Source organism: Rhinoraja longicauda, chromosome 2 (genome assembly GCF_053455715.1).
Source record: "Rhinoraja longicauda isolate Sanriku21f chromosome 2, sRhiLon1.1, whole genome shotgun sequence".
Taxonomy (NCBI): domain Eukaryota; kingdom Metazoa; phylum Chordata; class Chondrichthyes; order Rajiformes; family Arhynchobatidae; genus Rhinoraja; species Rhinoraja longicauda.
In genome coordinates this window covers 72,104,475-72,125,472 of record NC_135954.1, presented here as the reverse complement: position 1 = coordinate 72,125,472, position 20,998 = coordinate 72,104,475, and the positions used below count along the sequence as shown (strand labels likewise).

The window sequence follows — 20,998 nt, the reverse complement described above, 5'->3', positions numbered from 1 at the left end:
CCATCTTCTTTCTCCTTCACTGTGGTGCCGTGCTCCTCCAGGGGAGGGGGAGCGCAATTAAAGGCGGTACAGGGAAGGGGAGAGGGGTGACCGAGGAGCCCTGGACCCAAAGCCTCTCCTGTATTGGTGTAGCACCCTCAACCCCCTACTCAATTCCCCTTATCCCCCCTCCCTACCCCCCCACTCTCCCATCTTCCCTGCCCCCCACTTTCCCCCTTCTCCCCCACCCCCACTCTCTCATCCCCCCACCACCACCACCCCCTCCCTTGCTGTCCCCTTCCCCCCCACCCACCTTCCCCCCCCTTTCCCCATCTCTCCCCTCTTCCCTGACCTTCACTGTCTCCCTTCCCTCCCACCCCCACTATTCTCTTCCCCCCACCACCATCCCCATCCCCCACTGTCCCCCTCCCCAGTCTCCCTCCCATCCCCTCTCTGCTCCTCCCAACCACCCCCTCCCCCCACACTCCCCTCTTCCCTGACCCCCACTGTCCCCCTTCCCCCTCACCACCACTCTCTCATCCCCGCACCACCATCCCCCGCTCCTCTCCTCCCCCAGCCCCACCCCCATTCTCACTGTGCCCCTCCCCCCCACCTCCACTCTTCCCCACTGTCCCCTCCCCCCACCACCACCCTCCCCCGCTGTCCCCCTCCCCAGTCCCACTCTCCCTCCCACCCCCCACCCCCACTCTCTGCTCCTCCCACCCACTACCTCCCCCCATTCCCCCAGGAGAAGCTTCCCGCTGCGCTGCGGCTTGTGTGCTGTGACGGTGCGGGGCGCTGGGCCCGGGCGGGAGGGGGGACTCGAGGACGTCGTGCGTGGGTTGAAGGGAAGGATGAGGACCATCTCCCTCCTGCTTGGAGACGTGTCCCCCGGGTGTGGGAGAGCAGAAAGAGTGAGGAGAGAGGAGCCCCTGATTGCGGGCGGGCGGCTCCACTAACGGCGTCCATCTTGTTAGTGCGAGTGAGGAGAGGCCGTGCGTGCCTCTCTGGTGACGTCATACGCTCAGCACTTGGAAAAAATGTGTTTAGAAATGAAAGTCTTGAACTTTAAAAATATACAACCAATTTAAATAAAACTTGTTATAAACAGTAGCCAGGACAGTGGTGATTAAGGCAGCGCTGAAATTGTGGCGCTGTGGTTGACCGTTTTGGCTGCAGGTCCACTTGTCTCTCAGAGAAATATAAACACACATACAAATATATTTATATATATCTGCATGAATTGTAGGGGGGGCGTGAGCTCATCTCACAGGCGCACGGTGCCATTGTGACGTCACACGCTGAAGACCTTCAAGAAATCGGTTAGAAATGAAATTGTGGCGCTCTGGTTTACCCTTTTGGCAAAATCATACGGTTTCAGTTGCGGATGGTTCCCGTCCAACTGGCAACTGGCTTTTGACGACTCCTCGTCCTGAATAAGAACTCATCCTATCGGATACTATCGAGCTGCTTTTTGATCTTGGAGCGCTAAGTACACTGAGTTTTGTCGTGGCTGCTGCCATTTTAGACTCCAGCTCCAATCGTTCTTTCTCTCTTTACAATTGATCACTTCTCCTTCTTCTTTCAGTTGTTCTTCTTCTTTCAGTTGTCTTCTCCTCTGTTCTTCTTCTTTCAGTTGTCTTCTCTTCCGTTCTTTCTCTCCTCTCTTCAGTTCTTCTTCGTCTTTCTTTTGTTCCCTCCATTTGGCCTTCTTGCTTCGCAATCTCGTGCTTCTGTGCCATGAACGCAGTTTGTTCAGCAAGAACAGCCAGAACCGAACAGAAAGCGTCGAAGATGCACGAGATTTGATGCTCAACTTAGAGGTCGAAATATTTGAAGCACTATCTCCAGGTTTGATGGAGTCGGCGTCATCGCCACCCTCGCATAAGGCGCCCTCAACATTGGAGGGTGCAGCCTCATGACCTTCTTTGCTTAGCCATTCAACAACATCTTGGATAAATCCATTGAAATTTTCGACCACCTGCTGCATCCATTTCTCTTGCGCATCCTGGTGCTAACTGTAGCTCTCTCAATGTTCCATAGATGCTGTAGATTTCGTCTTTGAGGTGATTGTTGATCCAGATTGAGCTGCACCTCGGCTCTCAATCCTAATTTTATTAGCTCTTTGATGTTTTCCATGGTCTTCACAGACATCTTATATTTACATTTCTTCAGCTTCTCATTGTTTTCATAAGCCATATCTTTGCCAATTTGAGTAAGCTTAATGGCCCTTTTTTCTACTTTGGGCCGTTCCACCATCGCCACCTTGTGACTGAACATCGGATTTAATTTCAGACATTCTGCAGTTTGTAACACAAGTCAGATATGTTTTCCTTTCCACTATCTTGGTATATTTTTTAAACAAGACTTGGTAACCAGAGACTCGCAAGGTCGTTGCTACGCTGTCCGCATTCCAAGCTCTTGATCATTCTTTATCAAACAGCCTTTGTTTTCTCATACAGAAAAAACAAATTTAAAGCAGACTACGATTTCTGCTGTTTGTTCCCACAGTCTCTTTCCAAGAGCTAATTCTCTTCAAATAACTCTAAGAGACAGATATAATGCTTCAACTTTTGGCAATAAATCTCTCGCAGGTCAGTAAACTTTTGTAGCCTTCGTCTTTCCTTTGTGAAGATAAGCTTTCTGAACTTTCCGAAGAGTAAATTCCAATAAATCGTTCCAGCTTAGGCAGATTTCACGATGAATCACTCCAGTTCACATAAGATCTCACACTTCGTCTCTTGCAAGTTCTCTGAACTTTCCGAAGAAGTGGATTCAAGCTGATCGCTTCAGCGAAGAAAGAATTTTACACGATGTAGCGGCCAGCTTCTCGTCTATCAATTTGCTCCCAAGCTGCCACTTGCATAGACCGGGGGTGAACGATAAGTGTAATGACTCGAACAAATAATAACAGAGATCCTCCTTACATTTGATAGTTAGTCTTCTTTATTTGAAGGTACAATAAACATATTGGCATATCTCTTGTCATCGACTGGTTATTAATTCGCTAGGTAAAATTCCATATCTTACCACAGTCTATGCGATCGATACTGGTTGCCGGATATAACTTCGACAGTTTGTATTAATCTTCTTGTTAATAAAACAGGCGATTACATCTTGGCTAATATAACTTTTGGCGGAGCCTCTGGCTGACCCTCTGTCAGCACCTCCTTGGCTCATACACACTCTCTCCGCCAGCACGTACCCAACTGCCCCCACTCTAGCTCCGCCCAGCCCCAACGTAAGCATTGCATTAACTCTAGACTCCAGTCTACAGCAGGATACAAGATAATAATATTAATAACCAAAAATAACTAATAACTACAAAATGGCTCCTACATATATATATATACAAGATCTGAGTTTTAGTATATAGATATATATATATGTATAATTTTCTGAGATTTGGCTGTGGGACTACGTCAAAATGGTAAACGATAGCGCCATCATTTTAGCAACACCTTAATCATTGTTTAAAAATCACCCTCTCCCCCCTTGCCCTCACCCGGTCCCGGGGTACATTTCGAGCAGGAGGGAGATGGTCGTCGACCCCGTCGACTGAACGTTCCCCTCCGTCTCCTCGAGCGCCCGCTTCAACCGACAGCATCGTCGAGTCCCCGCTTCCGCCTGGGCCCGGCACCCCGCACCATCACTGGACAACAACCCCCAGCGGGCAGCTTCTTCTCCTCCTCCTCCCGCGTCTCCTCCAGCACCCGCTTCAACAGACAGCGTCTTCGACGACTCCACGAAAAATGGCAGCCGCTCTCCTTCTTCACCTCCTCGCTCCGCCATCTTGTGCGTGCCTCCCGCCGCCGGCCAGGAGGTGTAGTCCAGGCTCCCACCGGGCCCCAGCTGCAGCCGCTCGCCGGCAATCAGCGCTGCACGCATGGGGGAATGGTAACCGCCAACAGCTCCACGGAGGGGAGTGGGGCCGAGTGGGAGAGAAGGGTGGGGGAAAGTGAGGATGGGGTGGGGAGAGTGGGAGTGGGTGAAGTGGGGGGAGAGGAGGGGGGAATGGGGTGGGGGTAGGGCCAGGGGAGGGAGGCGTGGGGGAGGGTAGGGGGGCATGGAGTGGGTGAGTGGGGGAGAGGAGGGGGGATAAGGGGGATTGAGTGGGGGAGAGGGCGAGGGTGCTAGACCAATACAGGAGAGGCTTTGGGTCCACGGCTCGCTCTGGCTGCGGCGCTGCAGCGCTGGAGCCACAGGGCCGAGTTCAGTGGCACCCTCTCCCTTCCCTGTCCCCCCTCTATGAGGAATGGGCCCAACGGGTCCCCCTGGTCTAGTGTGTTCTATATCTCTCTATATCACCATCTATATATCTTGTTTCTTTTTCCCCTGACTTTCAGCCTGCAGAAGGGTCACGATCCAAAAAGTCACCTATTCCTTTTCTCCAGAGATGCTGCCAGACCCGCTGATTTACTCCAGCTTTTTGTGTCGTTCTTCGGTGTAAATCAGCATCTGCTGTTCTGACACATTTGGACTTATTGCTCATTAGTTATTGGTTATCGCTGATTATTATATGAAATATAACAGCAGAGAAATGAAGTGGTGACTTTGCATCAGTATTTATAGTCATATGGGGGGAGTGCAAACATCATGGGCAGGTACTCAAATTGGACCCGAAGGCAGTGAAAAGTTATGTGATGAAGCCATATTTATAATATTTATCTATTTAGAGATGATATGGATAATGCGGTATAAGGCAAATTTGAAGATAACAATTTGTGTGATAGTATTTACTGCTAACCCCAAGTATTTCTAGAAATCTTCATTTTTCTAACTGAAACTAGACTGCATTAGAAAACAAATTAGCATTATTTCTAGATTTTGTTTTAGAAACATACATCTACTCAACAAACTACCAACAACTAAACCATTTTCCCCTGTAAATTTTATTGAAAGAGCCTTGACATCCACTCTGTTCCATTCCAAACATACAAATTAGGAGCAACATGAGGCATCATGGCCCCTCAAGTATGTTCTACTATTAAACATTCACGGCTAATCTGATGTAGCCTCAACACCATCTCCTCTATTCGAGATAATCTTTCACCCATATCAAGTATTTATCCATGTCTGCCTTAAAAATGTTCCAAGACTCCGCTTCCACTGCCCCACGAAGACAATTCCAAAGAGTGAGGACCTTCTAACAGAAAGTGTTTCCCTCTTCCCTCTTAAATGGGAAACCACTTATTTTTAAGTAGTTAACCCTAGCTTTAGCCACCACAAGAGAAATGTCCCCTCCACTTGCTCTCATGGTTCAAGATTCCTCTCGGTCTTAAGTCTCAATAGAGTCTTCTCTTGATCTTTTACACTCCAGCAGAGATCCTTCTACATTATGGAATTTTTAACCAATTTTCAGGAGAATCAAACAGGTTAATAGGTTTAATTAGTAATGTTGCATTTTGACAACATATTGACCATCAGCTTGGAAAGTGTCAAGTCTTCAATCTGTTGTTAAGAGACTACGGATCTAACAGCATTCTATAAGCAAACAAAGTCAGCATGTTCACTCAAAATCAACATATAAACAATGGAGTGATCCACTGAGTACTATTAGCAACAAAAAAAATCCATTAAAGCCCAATGCATTTTTTTTTCTCCCTCCATCCCAGTGAAAAAGCAGCATTACATTTATTGTCGACAATAATTTGACCTACCCGTTTCTTCTGATCTCTCATGATAAGATGATGAGGAGAATATATTTTCAGGCTCATGGTTTTTTGTGAGCTGTGGGGTAACTTTCGCAACACTAGGTAAAGAAAATAAAAATAAGAATTTATAATAAACTGATGTTTGAATATCTTGTTAAAACTGTAAATTGACCCGAAGGGAGAGAGAAGGAACATAGAATAGGAAACAGCCAGCAGACAGCCTTCCCACATAAAGACCTCTAATTTCAATGGATGGATTTATAGCACCAAAATTAAATAACTAAATCACCTTAGATCCTTCAGTGAACCATAGTAGGTCATCCTTGAAATGAGACTACTAATCCCCAATTCTAATTACTGAAAAAGTATTAGAATATATATTGTTCAGGATGAATTTAAAATAATATATTATGAAATATGATGCTCAGCTCAAAAAGCATTAAAAAAAACAAATCTATCTTTACTGAAATCGCAAACTACACTGGATGGATATTATTTGGCAGGAACAATAATCATCGATGAAATGTATATTGAATAAATGTCCCTTTGGCAAACATTGAACACAAACCTAAAATTAACCAATTAAAAAGATCTGGACAGGACATGTCACTATCACATGCTAGGCTTTCTCCCGCTCCCATCTCTCTTTTCCAGCTTTGTCTCACATCCAAAACTCCATGTGCTGACTCTACAATCCCAATTCCCAACTCCCAGAGGTTATAGCTGCATGTTAATGTTGCGTTTAATAAATCTGTGAATTAGGATTTGTCTGTGATCAGCATTTGCCTCACATCATTTAAAACTGTTATTCCCGTCTGCTATTTTCTCACATTTTATTGCATTTACAACCTCCTAGTCATGAGAGGAATAGATTGGATAGATTCACAGAGTCTCTTGACCAGAGCAGGTGAATCGAGGATCAGAGGTCATAGGTTTAAGGTGAAGGAGAAAAATATTAACAGTAATCTGAGGGGTAACTTTTCACCCAAAGAGTGGTGGGTGTATGGAACAAGCTGCCAGAGGAGGTAGTTGAGGCAGGGACTATCCCAACGTTTAAGAAACAGTTACAGGTACATGGATAGGACAGGTTTGGAGGGATATGGGCCAAATGCAAATAGGTGGGACGGATGTAGCTGGGACATGTTGGCTGGTGTGGGCAAGTTGGGCCAAAGGGCCTGTTTCCGCGCTGTTTCACTTTATGACTCACTAACCAGTCCATATCACAATTCACCTTACCAACCAGCTTAATTTCATTAGCAATCTGGATACATGCACTTTCCTTCTCACAATCATATTACAAATTATCAGTGGTCAAGGGCCCCAGTACTCATCCCCATAATGCAATGTTGATAACAGCCTGTCAATCTGAAAAAGACATAATATTTATGTCGAGGGACGCAGGCAACTGCAGATGCTGGCATTTTGAGTGAAAAACAAACTGATGGGGGAACTCAGCAGGTCAGACAGTATCTGGGGGCGGAAATGGACAGATGACATTTCTTTTGATTCCTCTACTGTCACCCTAGAGATCCTAGGGTGACAGAGGAGAGATCCTATGGTGACAGAGGAGAGATCCTAGGGTGACAGAGGAGAGATCCTAGGGTGACAGAGGAGAGATCCTATGGTGACAGAGGAGAGATCCTAGGGTGACAGAGGAGAGATCCTAGGGTGACAGAGGAGAGATCCTAGGGTGACAGAGGAGAGATCCTATGGTGACAGAGGAGAGATCCGAGGGTGACAGAGGAGAGATCCTAGGGTGACAGAGGAGAGATCCTAGGGTGACAGAGGAGAGATCCTCGGGTGACAGAGGAGAGATCCTAGGGTGACAGATGAGAGATCCTATGGTGACAGAGGAGAGATCCTAGGGTGACAGAGGAGAGATCCTAGGGTGACAGATGAGAGATCCTATGGTGACAGAGGAGAGATCCTAGAGTGACAGAGGAACTGAAGGAGATTCACATTAGGCAGGAAATGGTGTTGGGTAGACTGATGGGACTGAAGGCTGATAAATCCCCAGGGCCTGATGGTCTGCATCCCAGGGTACTTAAGGAGGTGGCTCTAGAAATTGTGGACGCATTGGTGATTATTTTCCAATGTTCTATAGATTCAGGATCAGTTCCTGTGGATTGGAGGGTAGCTAATGTTATCCCACTTTTTAAGAAAGGAGGGAGAGAGAAAACGGGAAATTATACACCATTAGTCTGACATCAGTGGTGGGGAAGATGCTGGAGTCAATTCCGAGTCAGCATGGATTTACGAAGGGGAAATCATGCTTGACTCATCTACTGGAATTTTTTGTGGATGTAACTAGGAAAATTGACAGGGGAGAGCCGGTGGATGTGGTGTACCTCGACTTTCAGAAAGCCTCCGACAAGGTCCCACATAGGAGATTAGTGGGCAAAATTAGAGCACATGGTATTGGGGGTGGTGTACTGACATGGATAGAAAATTGGTTGACAGACAGAAAGCAAAGAGTGGGGATAAATGGGTCCCTTTCAGAATGGCAGGCAGTGACTAGTGGGGTACCACAAGGCTCGGTTGCTGCTTCCGCAGCTATTTACAATATACATTAATGACTTGGATGAAAAGATTAAAAGTAACATTAGCAAATTTGCAGATGATACAAAGCTGGGTGGTAGTGTGAGCTGTGAGGAAGATGCTATGAGGTTGCAGGGTGACTTGGACAGGTTGTGTGAGTGGGCGGATGCATGGCAGATGCAGTTTAATGTGGACAAGTGTGAGGTTATCCACTTTGGTGGTAAGAATTAGAAGGCAGATTATTATCTGAATGGTGCCAAGCTAGGAAAAGGGGACGTACAACGAGATCTTGGTGTCCTAGTGTATCAGTCACTGAAAGGAAGCATGCAGTGAAGAAAGTCAATGGAATGTTGGCCTTCATAACAAGAGGAGTTGAGTATAGGAGCAAAGAGGTCCTTCTGCAGTTGTATAAGGCCCTGGTGAGACCGCACCTGGAGTACTGTGTGCAGTTTTGGTCCCCAAATTTGAGGAAGGATATTCTTGCTATTGAGGGCGTGCAACGTAGATCAAGCAAAAACCTAACCGAACTGAGCCAGTAAAAAGGTCATGAGAATTTCTTCCAAACATGTATACAAAGTTAAAACCATGGCCTTGATACCATATTATGGACTATTTCTACTAACACGAAAGGCAGTGCATACAAATCATAGTTAAAAGGATGCAAAATAAATAATCTTCCAAGGCTACTGGGCAATTAAATGACCAGACTAGTGTTAACCAAATGACGTGTGAACTTCCTTAAAAATACCATTTACGTATTAAATATGGAACTTTCAGTGAACTTCAGGTGACAATAAATAGCAACAATACATGGAGACATTCTTCAATGTGTAACGTTGCTGGCCTGCAAAAGGAGGCAAAAAAATTAGATTGCTCAGCTAGCAAGTTAAATGCCTCCAGAATCGTTGGGGAATTAGATTTGAATACTCACTGCGGAGATGACTGCTTTGATTTGGTGGTGAAAATATCATCATCGTCATCATCCTCCTTTCCACCATTGTCTGAAGGAACAAATTCTGCATCCCTTTCTTCCATACTTGGAGATTCGGATTTCATTTTCAGATCCTCATCATCATCTGGTTCCTCTTCGGAGAAATCAAAAGTATACTTCGGCTTTTCAGCTATGGAAACAAAGTTACAACTATAAATTTATATTAAAAGCATTAATTTTCTGAATTATCACATGCCTAGAACTGAAGACAAGACTAGAAACATAATTTCAGTCCAAAATGTACTACTCCATCTGTATAATTTTAAAAGAGCAATTTGAACATTTTTCCAAATTAGCAGTCTTCACTCCACGAAGAACTTTTAATGGAAGTCTACACTCCCATTCAAGGCTGCTGACATAACCTATTACAAAAAGAAAATAATTGGCTTAGTGGCCTTTCTTGCAAGGGGGTTGGAATTAAAAACGAGAAGCAAGGTCACAGGGTATGGATGAGGGCATACCTGGAGTGCTGCACAGTCTTGTACACTTTATCCTTATTTAATAAATGATGTACTGGCATTGGAGGCTGTCCAAAGGAGACTCACTAGGCAAATATCATGGTTTGAGAGTTTTGCATAAGCAGCTACAGAAATTAAATCTATATTCTTTGCAGTTTAGACAAATGAGGGTGACGATTAAGTCCTTAGGGCATAATATGATAAGACTGAAGGGAGAATCTCAAATGAGGAGGAATAGTTACAAGATTGTGGGACAAGATGATTATTTAAAATAGTGGTACATACAACTGCTTGAAGAGGGTGGTGAAACTCTGGAATGCTCTACACTGAATAGTTACAGAGGCTAGATCATTGGCGGTATTTAAAAAGAAAGTAGATAAATGATCAGGGATGGGGGGGGTCAGCAGAATTGACATAAAAGAGACACGATCTGGTGTAGATGAGCCATGATCATTGTGAATGAGAGGCAGGGCTGTGGCTTATTCAGTCTCCTACTTTCTTATAATCTTATCTCCCTCATCTACTTTTGTCTGATTTGAGTTAAAAAATCTAACTACCGTAATCATCTCAGGTACCAGCTAATTTTAATTAAGCATTTAGGGATAACTGGCATAACAAGCGAATATGAATAAGATGAATAGCTTATGTTCATATGACATGGATAACATCATTAGAATGATTTGCTGATGTGAAATATTTTCTTTATCACAATCCAATTCAACCATGTAAAAATCAATTTAAATCCTGTAGAAAATAGCAGTACACTGAAAGCAGTTTAGACAAAACATTTTTTTTTAAAACAACTTAAAATGTTAGAAATAAAAACTGCTCAATCTAATGAACACCCCAAAACATCATATAGAAAAAGATCCTGGGATGGTTGGTCTTGATTATTGTCCCTTTCCAAAAAACATATTCATAATTTGGAATGTCAGTGTTACTGTCAAAACAAGATATACAAATTTGTAGAGATGCTGTCCATTCCTAATTGTCTGAGTAGATGGTGACGAACTCACTTCTTGAAGTGCTGCAGTCCTTCTGGTAAATGCTGTTCCTGGAGTTAGAACCGCGATAACGGCAAAAGGCAAAACATTTCCAACTCAGGACATACGGGTCGTCACCAGCTTATGAATGCAAGAATTACGAATAAGCTACATATACAAATGAGCATTTAGGAGATCAGTGGGATGGATTGTCAGCTACTGTGAGGCTGCAAGTTCTTGACACTAGCTGGAATTTTGTCACTTTGAACCCAGAAAGAATACAATCTATCAAGGGACATATTGGCCGGTGTAGGCAAGTTTGCACACTGTATCACTCTATGACTCTATAACACATCGATGTCCATTTTGTAAATCCTATTTCAAGACATGCAACCGAACCAGCAGCAGTATGTTCAACAGCATTTAAAACCTCATCTTTTGCAATTTGTTAATATCAGCTTTATTATCAAGAGAGCCAAAACAAGATTTAAAATGCTTCACCAGTCTATCTATTCCTATGGGACAACCCACCTCTGTGGGCATCTTCTGCTTAGTGAGAACTTGGTTCGTGGCCACATTTCCGACTTGTGAACTGTTCGGCTTACGAACAGTTCTCAGGAACGGAACCCTGCCATAAGACGGGGAGGACCTGTATGTGAATTGGAGGCAGATAAGCAGATAGTGGTAAGATGAGAATTGTCACAGGAATCTTCAATGTTAATTCTGCACCTCAAAACCTTGCGATATCAGGTTACCCACAAGCAAGGAACCTTTATGCTGATGACCAGCTGCCATGCTACCTAAAACTTTGCTCCACTCTGGTGAAGTAAATCAACACTGTTTACATATTAAACAGTGGAAACAGCAAGTCAATAACAGAGCTACATGTTTCCATAACTATAGGATCAGATCAAAAGGTCCTGACACTTCTAAGCAAGAATGGTGGGGACAATCGAACAAGAGGATTTAGCTTCATAAATTATGCAATACATTGAGTCCAAAAGACATCTCTGTATGCATTTGCTACTATATTATTTAATAAATGCCAGTCACTACTGCTAACTGATGCTACCTAATGAACTTATGAAAGGGAAATCTGTTTTGGGAATTCTTTGAGGATGTCATATTTTGAATAAATAAGGGCAAACTACTGAATGTACAATATTTAGATTTTCAGAGGCTTTCGATAAGATCTCTGGAAGGAGATTGGTCAAATTTAGAATATATCACATATGGGGCAATATAATGGCATGGATTGATAATTGGTTATTAGGTAGAAAACAAAAACTACAAATAGATCATTCTCAGGTTGCAGACTGTGGCTAGAGGGGGTATAACAAGGTCATACGATAATGTTACCTACATCAGCGATTTGGCTGAGAGAATTAAATGTCCTATTTTCAAGTAACTTAACTAGGAGCAAAAGTTGACCATCTGCCCTCTTGAACCTGTTCAACCATTCATTAAGTTCATGGCTGATCTGTTTCATCCTGCACTAGCACCAAATCCCTTAATTCCTTTAAAACTATGCCCGATTTTGAGTAATGAGGAGAACTAAAGAGGCTTCATAAGGACATAGTCAAACTTGGTACGTGTGCAGATGGAATTTTAGTACAGAAAAATCTTAAGTCATCTAAAAAACTGAAAAGCAATGTACTTTTTTATTTAAAATGGTGACAGATTGGGAAGTATTAGTATTCAAGACATCTAGCTGTCCTCGTATACGTCATTGAGGACTAAAGCGAAAATGATGCAAGAAGTCAGAAGGAAAAATGCAATGTTGATTACTTCTGCAAGATAATTTGAGTATAAGAATAAAAGCTTATTATTCTAATTACACGTGGAGCTGACTTTATTCTCCAGTGTTCAGTAGAGTTTGATATAACCTTGCCAAAATGCAAAAAAAAACTCTTACAAGGTTCAACACAATCAATGTAGGTAAAATGTTTCCCCCAACCTCAGAAGTCCAGACCAATGAATCATTGTGGTAAGATTAGGGTAGACTATTTAAGAATGAAATGAGAAATTCCTTTGTTCAGTAGGCGAATCCTTTAATTCTCTAACCGGGTTGTGGAGTTTAGATGTAGAGTTCAGTCAAAACAAAAAAGAAAAAAATAGATTTCTGGACGCAAGGGAATCAAAGGATATGTTCTAGTACAAGAAATTGCGGATGAGAAAGATCGACCAGGATTTCGATGAATGGCAGAGAAGGTTCATTCCTAGTTATGTTGGTTAATTTGTCCCTCAAGACCTCTTGCTACTAGACGTCAAGAAACCTTTGATTCAACACCAAACTGAATCAAAGAAACATAGAAAATAGGTGCAGCAGTATTCCATTCGGCCCTTCAAGCCAGCACCGCCATTCAATATGATCATGGCTGATCATCCAGAATCAGTACCCTGTTCCTGCTTTCTCCCCATATCCCTCGATTCCATTAGCCCTAAGAGCAATATCTAACTCTCTCTTGAACACATCCAATGAATTGGCCTCCACTGCCTTCTGTAGCAGAGAATTCCACAGATTCACAACTCTGAGTGAAAGAGTTTTTCCTCCTCTGAGTCCTAAATGGCCCACCCCTTATTCTTAAACTGTGACCCCAGGTTCTGGATTCCCCCAACATGGGAACATTTTTCCTGCATCTAGCCTGTCCAGTCCCTTAAGAATGTTATATGTTTCTATAAGATCCCCTCTCATCCTTCTAAATGCCACTGAATATAAGCCCAGTCGATCGATTCTTTCATCATATGTCAGTCCCGCCATCCCAGGAATTAACCAGGTGAACCAACCCGGCACTCCTTCGATAGCAAGAATGTCCTTCCTCAAATTAGACCAAAACTGCACACAATACTGCACGTGCGGTCTCACTAGGGCCCTGTACAACTGCAGGAGGACCTCCTTGCTCCTAAACTCAAATCCTTTCACTATGAAGGCCAACACGCCATTACCTTTCTTCACTGCCTGCCATACCTGCATGCTTACTTTCAGTGACTGATGTACAAGGACACCTAGGTCTCGTTGCATCTCCCCTTTTCCTAATCTGACATAATTCAGATAATAATCTGCCTTCTTGTTCTTGCCACTAAAGTGGATAACCTCACATTTATCCACATTATACTGCATCTGCCCAATCACCCAACCTATCCAAGTCACCCTTCAGCCTCATAGCATCCTCCTCGCAGCTCACACTGCCACCCAGCTTTGTGTCATCCACAAACTTGGAGATGTTATATTTAATTCCTTAATCTAAATCGTTAATATATATTGTAAAGTATATACTGAGTCTTGCGGCACCTCACTAGTCAATAACTGCCATTCTGAAAAGGAACCATTAATTTCTACTCTGCTTCCAGTCTGCCAACCAGTTCTCTATCCATGTCAATATCCTACCCCCAATGTCATGTGCTCTAATTTTGCACACTAATTTCTTGTGTGGGACCTTGTCAAAGGCTTTTTGAAAGTCCAGATACACACCTATTGGCTCTCCCTTATTTATTCTACTTGTTACATCCTCAAAAAATTCCAGAAGATTAGTCAAGCATGATTTCTGCTTCATTAATCCATGCTGACTTTGACCAATCCTGTCACTGCTTTCCAAATGCACTGCTATTACATCTTTAATAACCCCAATGGTATACTGATTTTCTTTGACGTCAAGTAGCACTTGAATGAGAGTGGTATCAAGGAGGGCTGGTAAGACTAAAGCCAACTGGAGTTAAGTAGAAATTCTCCTTGAGGTGTAGATGGAAAGGAGGATGGTTGTTTGTTGAAGGAGAATCCGCTCTCAATCCCAAGGCAACACAGCAGGATTCCTTGGAAAATTATCCTTGGCTCATGTATCATCAGATACTACATAATTGACCTTCAGTTAATTTGGAGCATGGATGTTCATTGATGGCCAAGAATGTTTAATTGCCATATGCAACAGGACTGAAATAAGGAAATTCATTGAATTGAGTAACTTTCAGTTTCTTTGGCACCTCCTGAGCATTTCGGCTTTGGGTGGATTAGTGACAAATATCTCTAACACAGGCTATCCACCTTCTCTTGACATTCAACAATATTATCATTGCTGAATTTTCACCATAAACATTCTGGTATTTATCATTGATCAGGAACGTAACTGCCCTGAGGAAATGGTCACAGGAATCTTTCATTTGCTAATGGCACATCATCTCTATCCCAAAGGAGGGCAGTAACGAAGATATGTGAAAGCCACCAACTACAAGTTTTCCGACAAGTTGCATGCTATCCCGACTTAGAAATATATTGCCATTTCTTCAACAGCACTGGTTCAAAATCCTGGTACTTCCCACATAACATCAACCATCACAAGTACTACAGCAGTTCAAGATGGTGGCTAAGCATAGACTTGGCAGATAATTAGACATGAGCATTGTATGCTGAACTTTCGGGTGATGCTCATATTCCAGGGAAGTATAAAAATACAAAAAGAGCAGAGAGACTTATTTATTAGTACATTAAGACCCAGCCGGTAGGGTTATTCATGTTGATCACCTGCAGCTCTACGAGGTGTGATCTCTCTGGGAATATATGTTAAGTCGGGTTCTTCAAGGTCATCATCTGTCTTGGATTCTGAATCAGACCAAGGGTTTTTTTTCTTTCCCTTTTTGACTTGAGATTTAGAAATCTGAGGTGTTTTTCTTGCTCTGGCACCTGAGAACCAAATACAGAAATTAGTGGCATAAGCGTTTTTAAACTTTGTAATCAGAATTTATTATATATAATTATAGAGTTTTAATGTACAAAAGATGTGATTTTAATGACAATATTCAATCCGTTATCAAATGAGACAACGCAGCAGACACAGAGCTGCTTTCTCACACCTCCATCAATCAAGTTCAATCCTGGCCTCTGATGCTATCTGTGAAATTTGCACCGTTCTCCCTACAACTGTGTGTATTCTCTAGGTGCTCTGATTACCTCTGACTTTCCAAAGCAATGCAGTTGGTGGGTTAATTGACCACTAAATTGCCTGTAATGTGTAGATGAGGAGTAGAAACTTTGGGGGGAATTGCTGAGAATGTGAGGACTTTAAAAAGTGATTAGGATGAATGGGTGCTTGATATTTGGTAGAGACTTGTTCGGCTGAAAAGCCTATTTTGATATTATAACTTATTCATGTTACAAAATAGGTATATTAATGAACATATGGTAATCCTGGCCACTGTAGAAGGTGTTAATTTGCAATATTTTTGATTTACATATCATAAACAGCTTAAAGTTTTCATGCCGTGTTTAAAGTGCAGAGTAGGATGCTATTCAATTCATTCCTGGAAAGAAAACATACTTAATAAACATTATGCTATTTCATTGTTTCAATGTCACAGTTGATCAGGTTGAGGCAGCAGTCCTTTAATAAAAAGGCAAAGAGCGATGTCGTAAATCATATCTGTACAAACCTGCAAATATTGACTTTGTTATAGCAGTGATGTTTCTTTGACATTGCTCTATTTTAGTTGAGGATAATACTTTGACAGAAGTACATTCTTCAAATTTTCATTATTTTTATTATAACATTCAACATGACACTGAATTTTAAATTGTTTTGATGTAGTCTAGGAATGGACTTTGCTTTATTAATACCAGTTACATTTAAGAAAATGCTGTATGTGTTCGAATTAGTTAGTGGGCACTGCATGCTTCTCACTCTGGTTAATATAGTTTGTCTACTGCATAAAGTGGAGCACATCCTAATTTGTGTAAACACACCAGGTTCCTTCTTTTCTTTCTTCAGGCGTGGAGCTTTAACCTTGGCCTCACTTGTGTCCAATGCTTCTCCATTTCCTTCTCCTATTGCTGCCCCAACCTCTTCATCAAATTCCAGCTTTATTGCATCTGCATCACCCTGAAAATTAAATATGAACAATAACAGCCCACTAATAAAAAAAAATATTTGTATTGAGAGAAATGCCTTGGATCTGAAGGGCAATTTTTTCATCCAGCGGGTTTGGGAAAACGGAACGAGCTGCCGGAGCAGACAGGCTGTAGATGTGGGTACAATTACAATGTATAAAAGATATTTAGAAATGTACATCAATACAAAGGTTTAGAAAAAATATGGGTAAACAAAGATAAATGGAACTAGTTAACATAGATATCTTGGTTAGAATACACAAGTTGGGCTGAAGGCCTGTTTCTGTGCTGTATAACTCAATGTCTCAAAGGAAATATAAATTCTTTAATATGCTAAATAGAGGAATAATAATTTCCTTCCTATTTTTTCAATATATATGTGTTGGTCAAGTAAAGTATAGATTTTAAAGGTAAATCATGCTTTAAAAGTTTACAGACTTTATGAGAAGTGGCTGCAAGGTCGAAAGCGACAAATGGGACATCAATGTTCACTGGAAATTTAATAACGACAAAAAAGTAGGCAATTTGGCAAAAAGTAGAGACATTAAAATCGTAGCTTACAGAATGGATAACTATGATTTATTGTGGATAAATGTATCAAAAGAGGGGAAAAAAGATTAATTGAAAGAATGTGCAAGAACGAAGGCCTCTATAAGCTTGAATGTTAGTTGCCTGAACATCTACATGCAAACAGAACAATAAATAATAAAAACCCCATGGAAATGTTTTACGTTTTTAGCGAAGACAACCAAATCCTTTATGATCCATTGATACAAGATTCTTCTTTAACTAGAGCCCTCAAACATTTGTGGCTAAGCTTTTTTCAGTTCAGTTTAATTTAGAGATACAACATGGAAACAGGCCCTTTGGCCTACAGTGCCCACACCAACCATGGTTCATCCTTTCACATCAGTTCCAGGTTATCCCAATTTCTCATTCACTCGCTAGACATTAGGGGTAATTAACATACAAACCCTGCACGTCTGGGATGTGGAAGGAAACCCACGCGGCCACATGGAGAACGTGCAAACTCCTCAGACTCCACCCGAGGTCAGGATCGAACGAGGGTCTCTGATGCTGTGAGGCAGCAGCTCTACTAGCTGCGCCACTGTGCCGACCAAATTCTCATGCACACAACTTTTAAAAAATGTTTGTCTGAATAATTAACAATTGTGCAGATGATTCAGTACTTTAATAGTGGATTCAAAATATTTATGTTTTTCAAAATGGAAGTTCAATAAAGTGAATTCAAATCACATAATGGAACTCCATGATTGGTAAGCTCCTAGAATCATCTGTTTTGTCAAAGTTAGTTTGCAGTAAGTAAGGGAGATCCAAAATGCATTTAAAATAGGTTTTCCACCACAATTTAAGAAAACAAACTGTGGTCAGAAAAAAACATATAGTTATAATGATATAGTAACTGAGTCCCCAGAAAGTAACAACTCTGTTTAGATTAAATTGATCTTTTGTCAAATGACTTTGGAATCACTCTGAAATATATGTTTTAGTTATAGCCGGTGTCCTTCTAGGGCCTCTCCTTTCTACAGTTATGAACCTCTAGGACAAACTATGATTAAAAAGTATTGTGCAAAATGAATGTGCAACAATGTAGCAATTCCATGGCAAAATACCAGAAGTGCCAGGTTATAAAGAATCTTGAAAGACAAACTAAATAAGAAGAAGCACATTCCTTCGGGCTACGATGTCAGTAAATGATCGTCAATTTAAAATAATAGAAGGACAAGGAAAAAGTTCTTTGATTAACAAATTGAGTATTTTGTCATTAGGAATAGTCAGGACCTGGCCAATGCAGTTTCATTGCATCCAAAATAAATGTAATTTAAAATCCCAATTGCAATAATACCATTATTACAATGCAAACCATTTAACAAAATTTAGAAATGAATGACAGAAACTTTACAATATACCCCAAATGTGCCCTTAAGTAATTGTAAACTTACCTTTCCTTTCTTTTTCAACAATTTTTTTGTGCCATCTGCCTTCATTGCTAATGTAATGACAGGTTCAATTCTCCTGCCATGAATTGAGGGTAGAGTCTCTTCAAGCTGCACCCTTTTCATTTTCGGTTTACCAACTTTTCCCTTGACCGCTTTGGTAACAAATCCTGATAGAGCATCCTCTCTCTCTTGAGCTTCCACACGCTGCATTAATGTGAGAAATAGACTTGTTTTAACAATCATATCTTTAAGATTTTCACTGTAATTCAAGAGATAAAGCGCTCTATATTGAAGCAATGGAGATATTTGCCTGAATTCTAAATATTTCAATTGACAACTGATGATATTCAAATCTAATTAGATTATTTTACTGCTACTGTTACATATTTCTCTCCATGGTCTGCATTGCAGCTTCACTAAAAACTTGTGCAATGCATAGCTTTGGCGACAGGGCAAATTTACTATCTACTGTGCATCAGACCTCCAATATAATTTAAAATATCCAAGTTGAGTCCAGCTTTTTTAATTTGACTTCATATGAACTGCAAATCACAACAGTAAGATTCAGATTTTGTTCTCATTAACATTTTGTATATTAAATGCTATTTTACACAAGTTCAATTGAATCTATTATTCTGAATTTAGAAAGGGCTGATAGATAAGTGGAAGAAATATTGTCATTCCGGCTAGATTATTACTCTCGGGACCTGCATTGTTGAACCAAAAGATTGACCTTCAATCCCTCATGTCAGGTAGTGAGACCCAGAAGGCAATCAGACTTCATTTGGCATAATAAGGAGGCTTTGCCTCAAGATCACAAAGCTGGCGATGGAGCTTTGTTTTCTAAAAAAGCTGTCAAAGATTTTAACAATTTTGAAAGATTTAACAATTATACTTAAAAACTAAAGCGTGATAATTATCTCTTGAAGAATTACTTCCCCTATTGAAATTACTGGGTCTCAGATCCTACGTCAGCCTGACCTCGTGTAGATTTGAAAGGCAATATCTCAACACAATGCTGAAGAATCTAAGTAGTACAGGACTTCACAAGAAATCCAACGATGGAGCAAGATGACAGATTCAGTACTCTCAGTCCGAGTCTCAGACTGGCATGCATGAACTGCTGAATAGAGATGCCCATGACATATAGCTGAGTATTAGTGCTCCACTGGAACTGACTCTGACTCTGATCGATAAGATTCACCTCATTCCTTCTGGTTAGGGACAGAAAGCATTTACGGTAATGACTACAAAATGCACAATGTTAAAACAAATTAAACATTTGGACAGCATATGTATATTAAGTTATTTTAAAGCTTCAAAACATGCGCTCCCAGGTGGACACGTTTGTCAAACTTACATCAAGCTCTTCAACAAAAGCAGCAAGGTCATCCTTCCAAAGATCAGGAGCACTCTTTCGTTTGAGATCATCAAGATCCTTTCCCTGCAACAAAAATAGCTTATTATAACATTCATGCAAATAGCCACACAAGTATAAAAATATATGGACACAGCACATTACCTTTGAATCCCTGTGTTTCAGTAGTTCATCTACTTTTTCCTTTGTAAGGCACCAAAGAGACATATTCAAGATGTAGTTGAAGTCTGGCCCAGATCCAGCACCGGAAACACTTGAAGTGCCATCATCTAGTTCCAATAATTCCTCTTCTGCTGCTGTCTACAAAAGGAAAAGACAGGTACTGAGAAAGATTACCTAGTTTCAATTTATAGAATACCTTTACAGATATTAAAGTAGAAATTGATATAGTTGAAGGAATCAGAACACTAATCAAAATATTAGCTCGGTTATGGAATATAAAATCCCCAATTTTCAAATTTATTACATAAAATTTAACTACTTAAATGTAACCTCAACAAAAACCTCAACCCATTACAGTTTGCCTACCGTCACAACAGGTCAACGGAGGAAGCGATCTCATTGGCTCTCCACTCTGCACTGGACCACTTGGACAATAAAAACATTTAGGTCAGGCTGTTGTTTATAGACTACAGCTCGGCGGCGTACAATACCATCATCCCCTCCAAGCTGGTTACGCGAGGGGATGACCAGCTTGGAGGGGATCATCCAAGGAGCTCTGTTTCAATCACTCGAACAAGTGTGTTTTAAACATCTTTGGAATTCAGAGGAGGTACAGCGGCACACTAAACATGTTTGGGTATCGTTGCGACACTACAGAAATCTTTTTAAAAGGTTTCTGTGTGTTTTGGGACTGCAAGCAGTATTATCAACTGACTGCTGAGCACCCACTACTGAGGCTGGCAACCTGCCAGGAAACTGTGGTGCACATAAAGGGGGAGAAAAACCTGTCTGGACTGTTACACCTGCATCCAGAACAACCCCCCCCCCCCCACTGCCTCGTCGCTACTGACTGGACCGTCTGGTTTTCTTGCGGCGTGGGAGTTTTTCTGCACCCTCGACCTTCTTCTGCGGCCTTGAGACCTGGAGCTGAAGGGGCCTCCTCTCTCTCGGAGATAGGCTTCCAACAACAGACCGCAGGTGAATCCCTTTCGTTGCTGCAGGAGCAGCGAAGACCAGCG

At 41.6% G+C, this 20,998-nt stretch overlaps 1 protein-coding gene across 5 annotated transcripts in view; it reads right to left on the bottom strand.

Annotated features, from left to right (window-relative positions):
- The window catches only part of top2b (DNA topoisomerase II beta), a 105,490-nt gene that overhangs the window by 15,821 nt on the left and 68,671 nt on the right, over nt 1-20,998 (bottom strand). For all 5 annotated transcript variants that reach the window (XM_078420980.1, XM_078420956.1, XM_078420972.1 and 2 more), the window contains 7 exons: nt 19,962-20,117; nt 19,800-19,883; nt 18,443-18,643; nt 16,335-16,470; nt 15,120-15,278; nt 9,103-9,292; nt 5,640-5,731 (listed from right to left, as the gene is read on the bottom strand). In XM_078420980.1, coding sequence (XP_078277106.1) covers nt 5,640-5,731; nt 9,103-9,292; nt 15,120-15,278; nt 16,335-16,470; nt 18,443-18,643; nt 19,800-19,883; nt 19,962-20,117 — 1,018 coding nt within the window. The remainder of the gene's footprint in view (nt 1-5,639; nt 5,732-9,102; nt 9,293-15,119; nt 15,279-16,334; nt 16,471-18,442; nt 18,644-19,799; nt 19,884-19,961; nt 20,118-20,998) is intronic.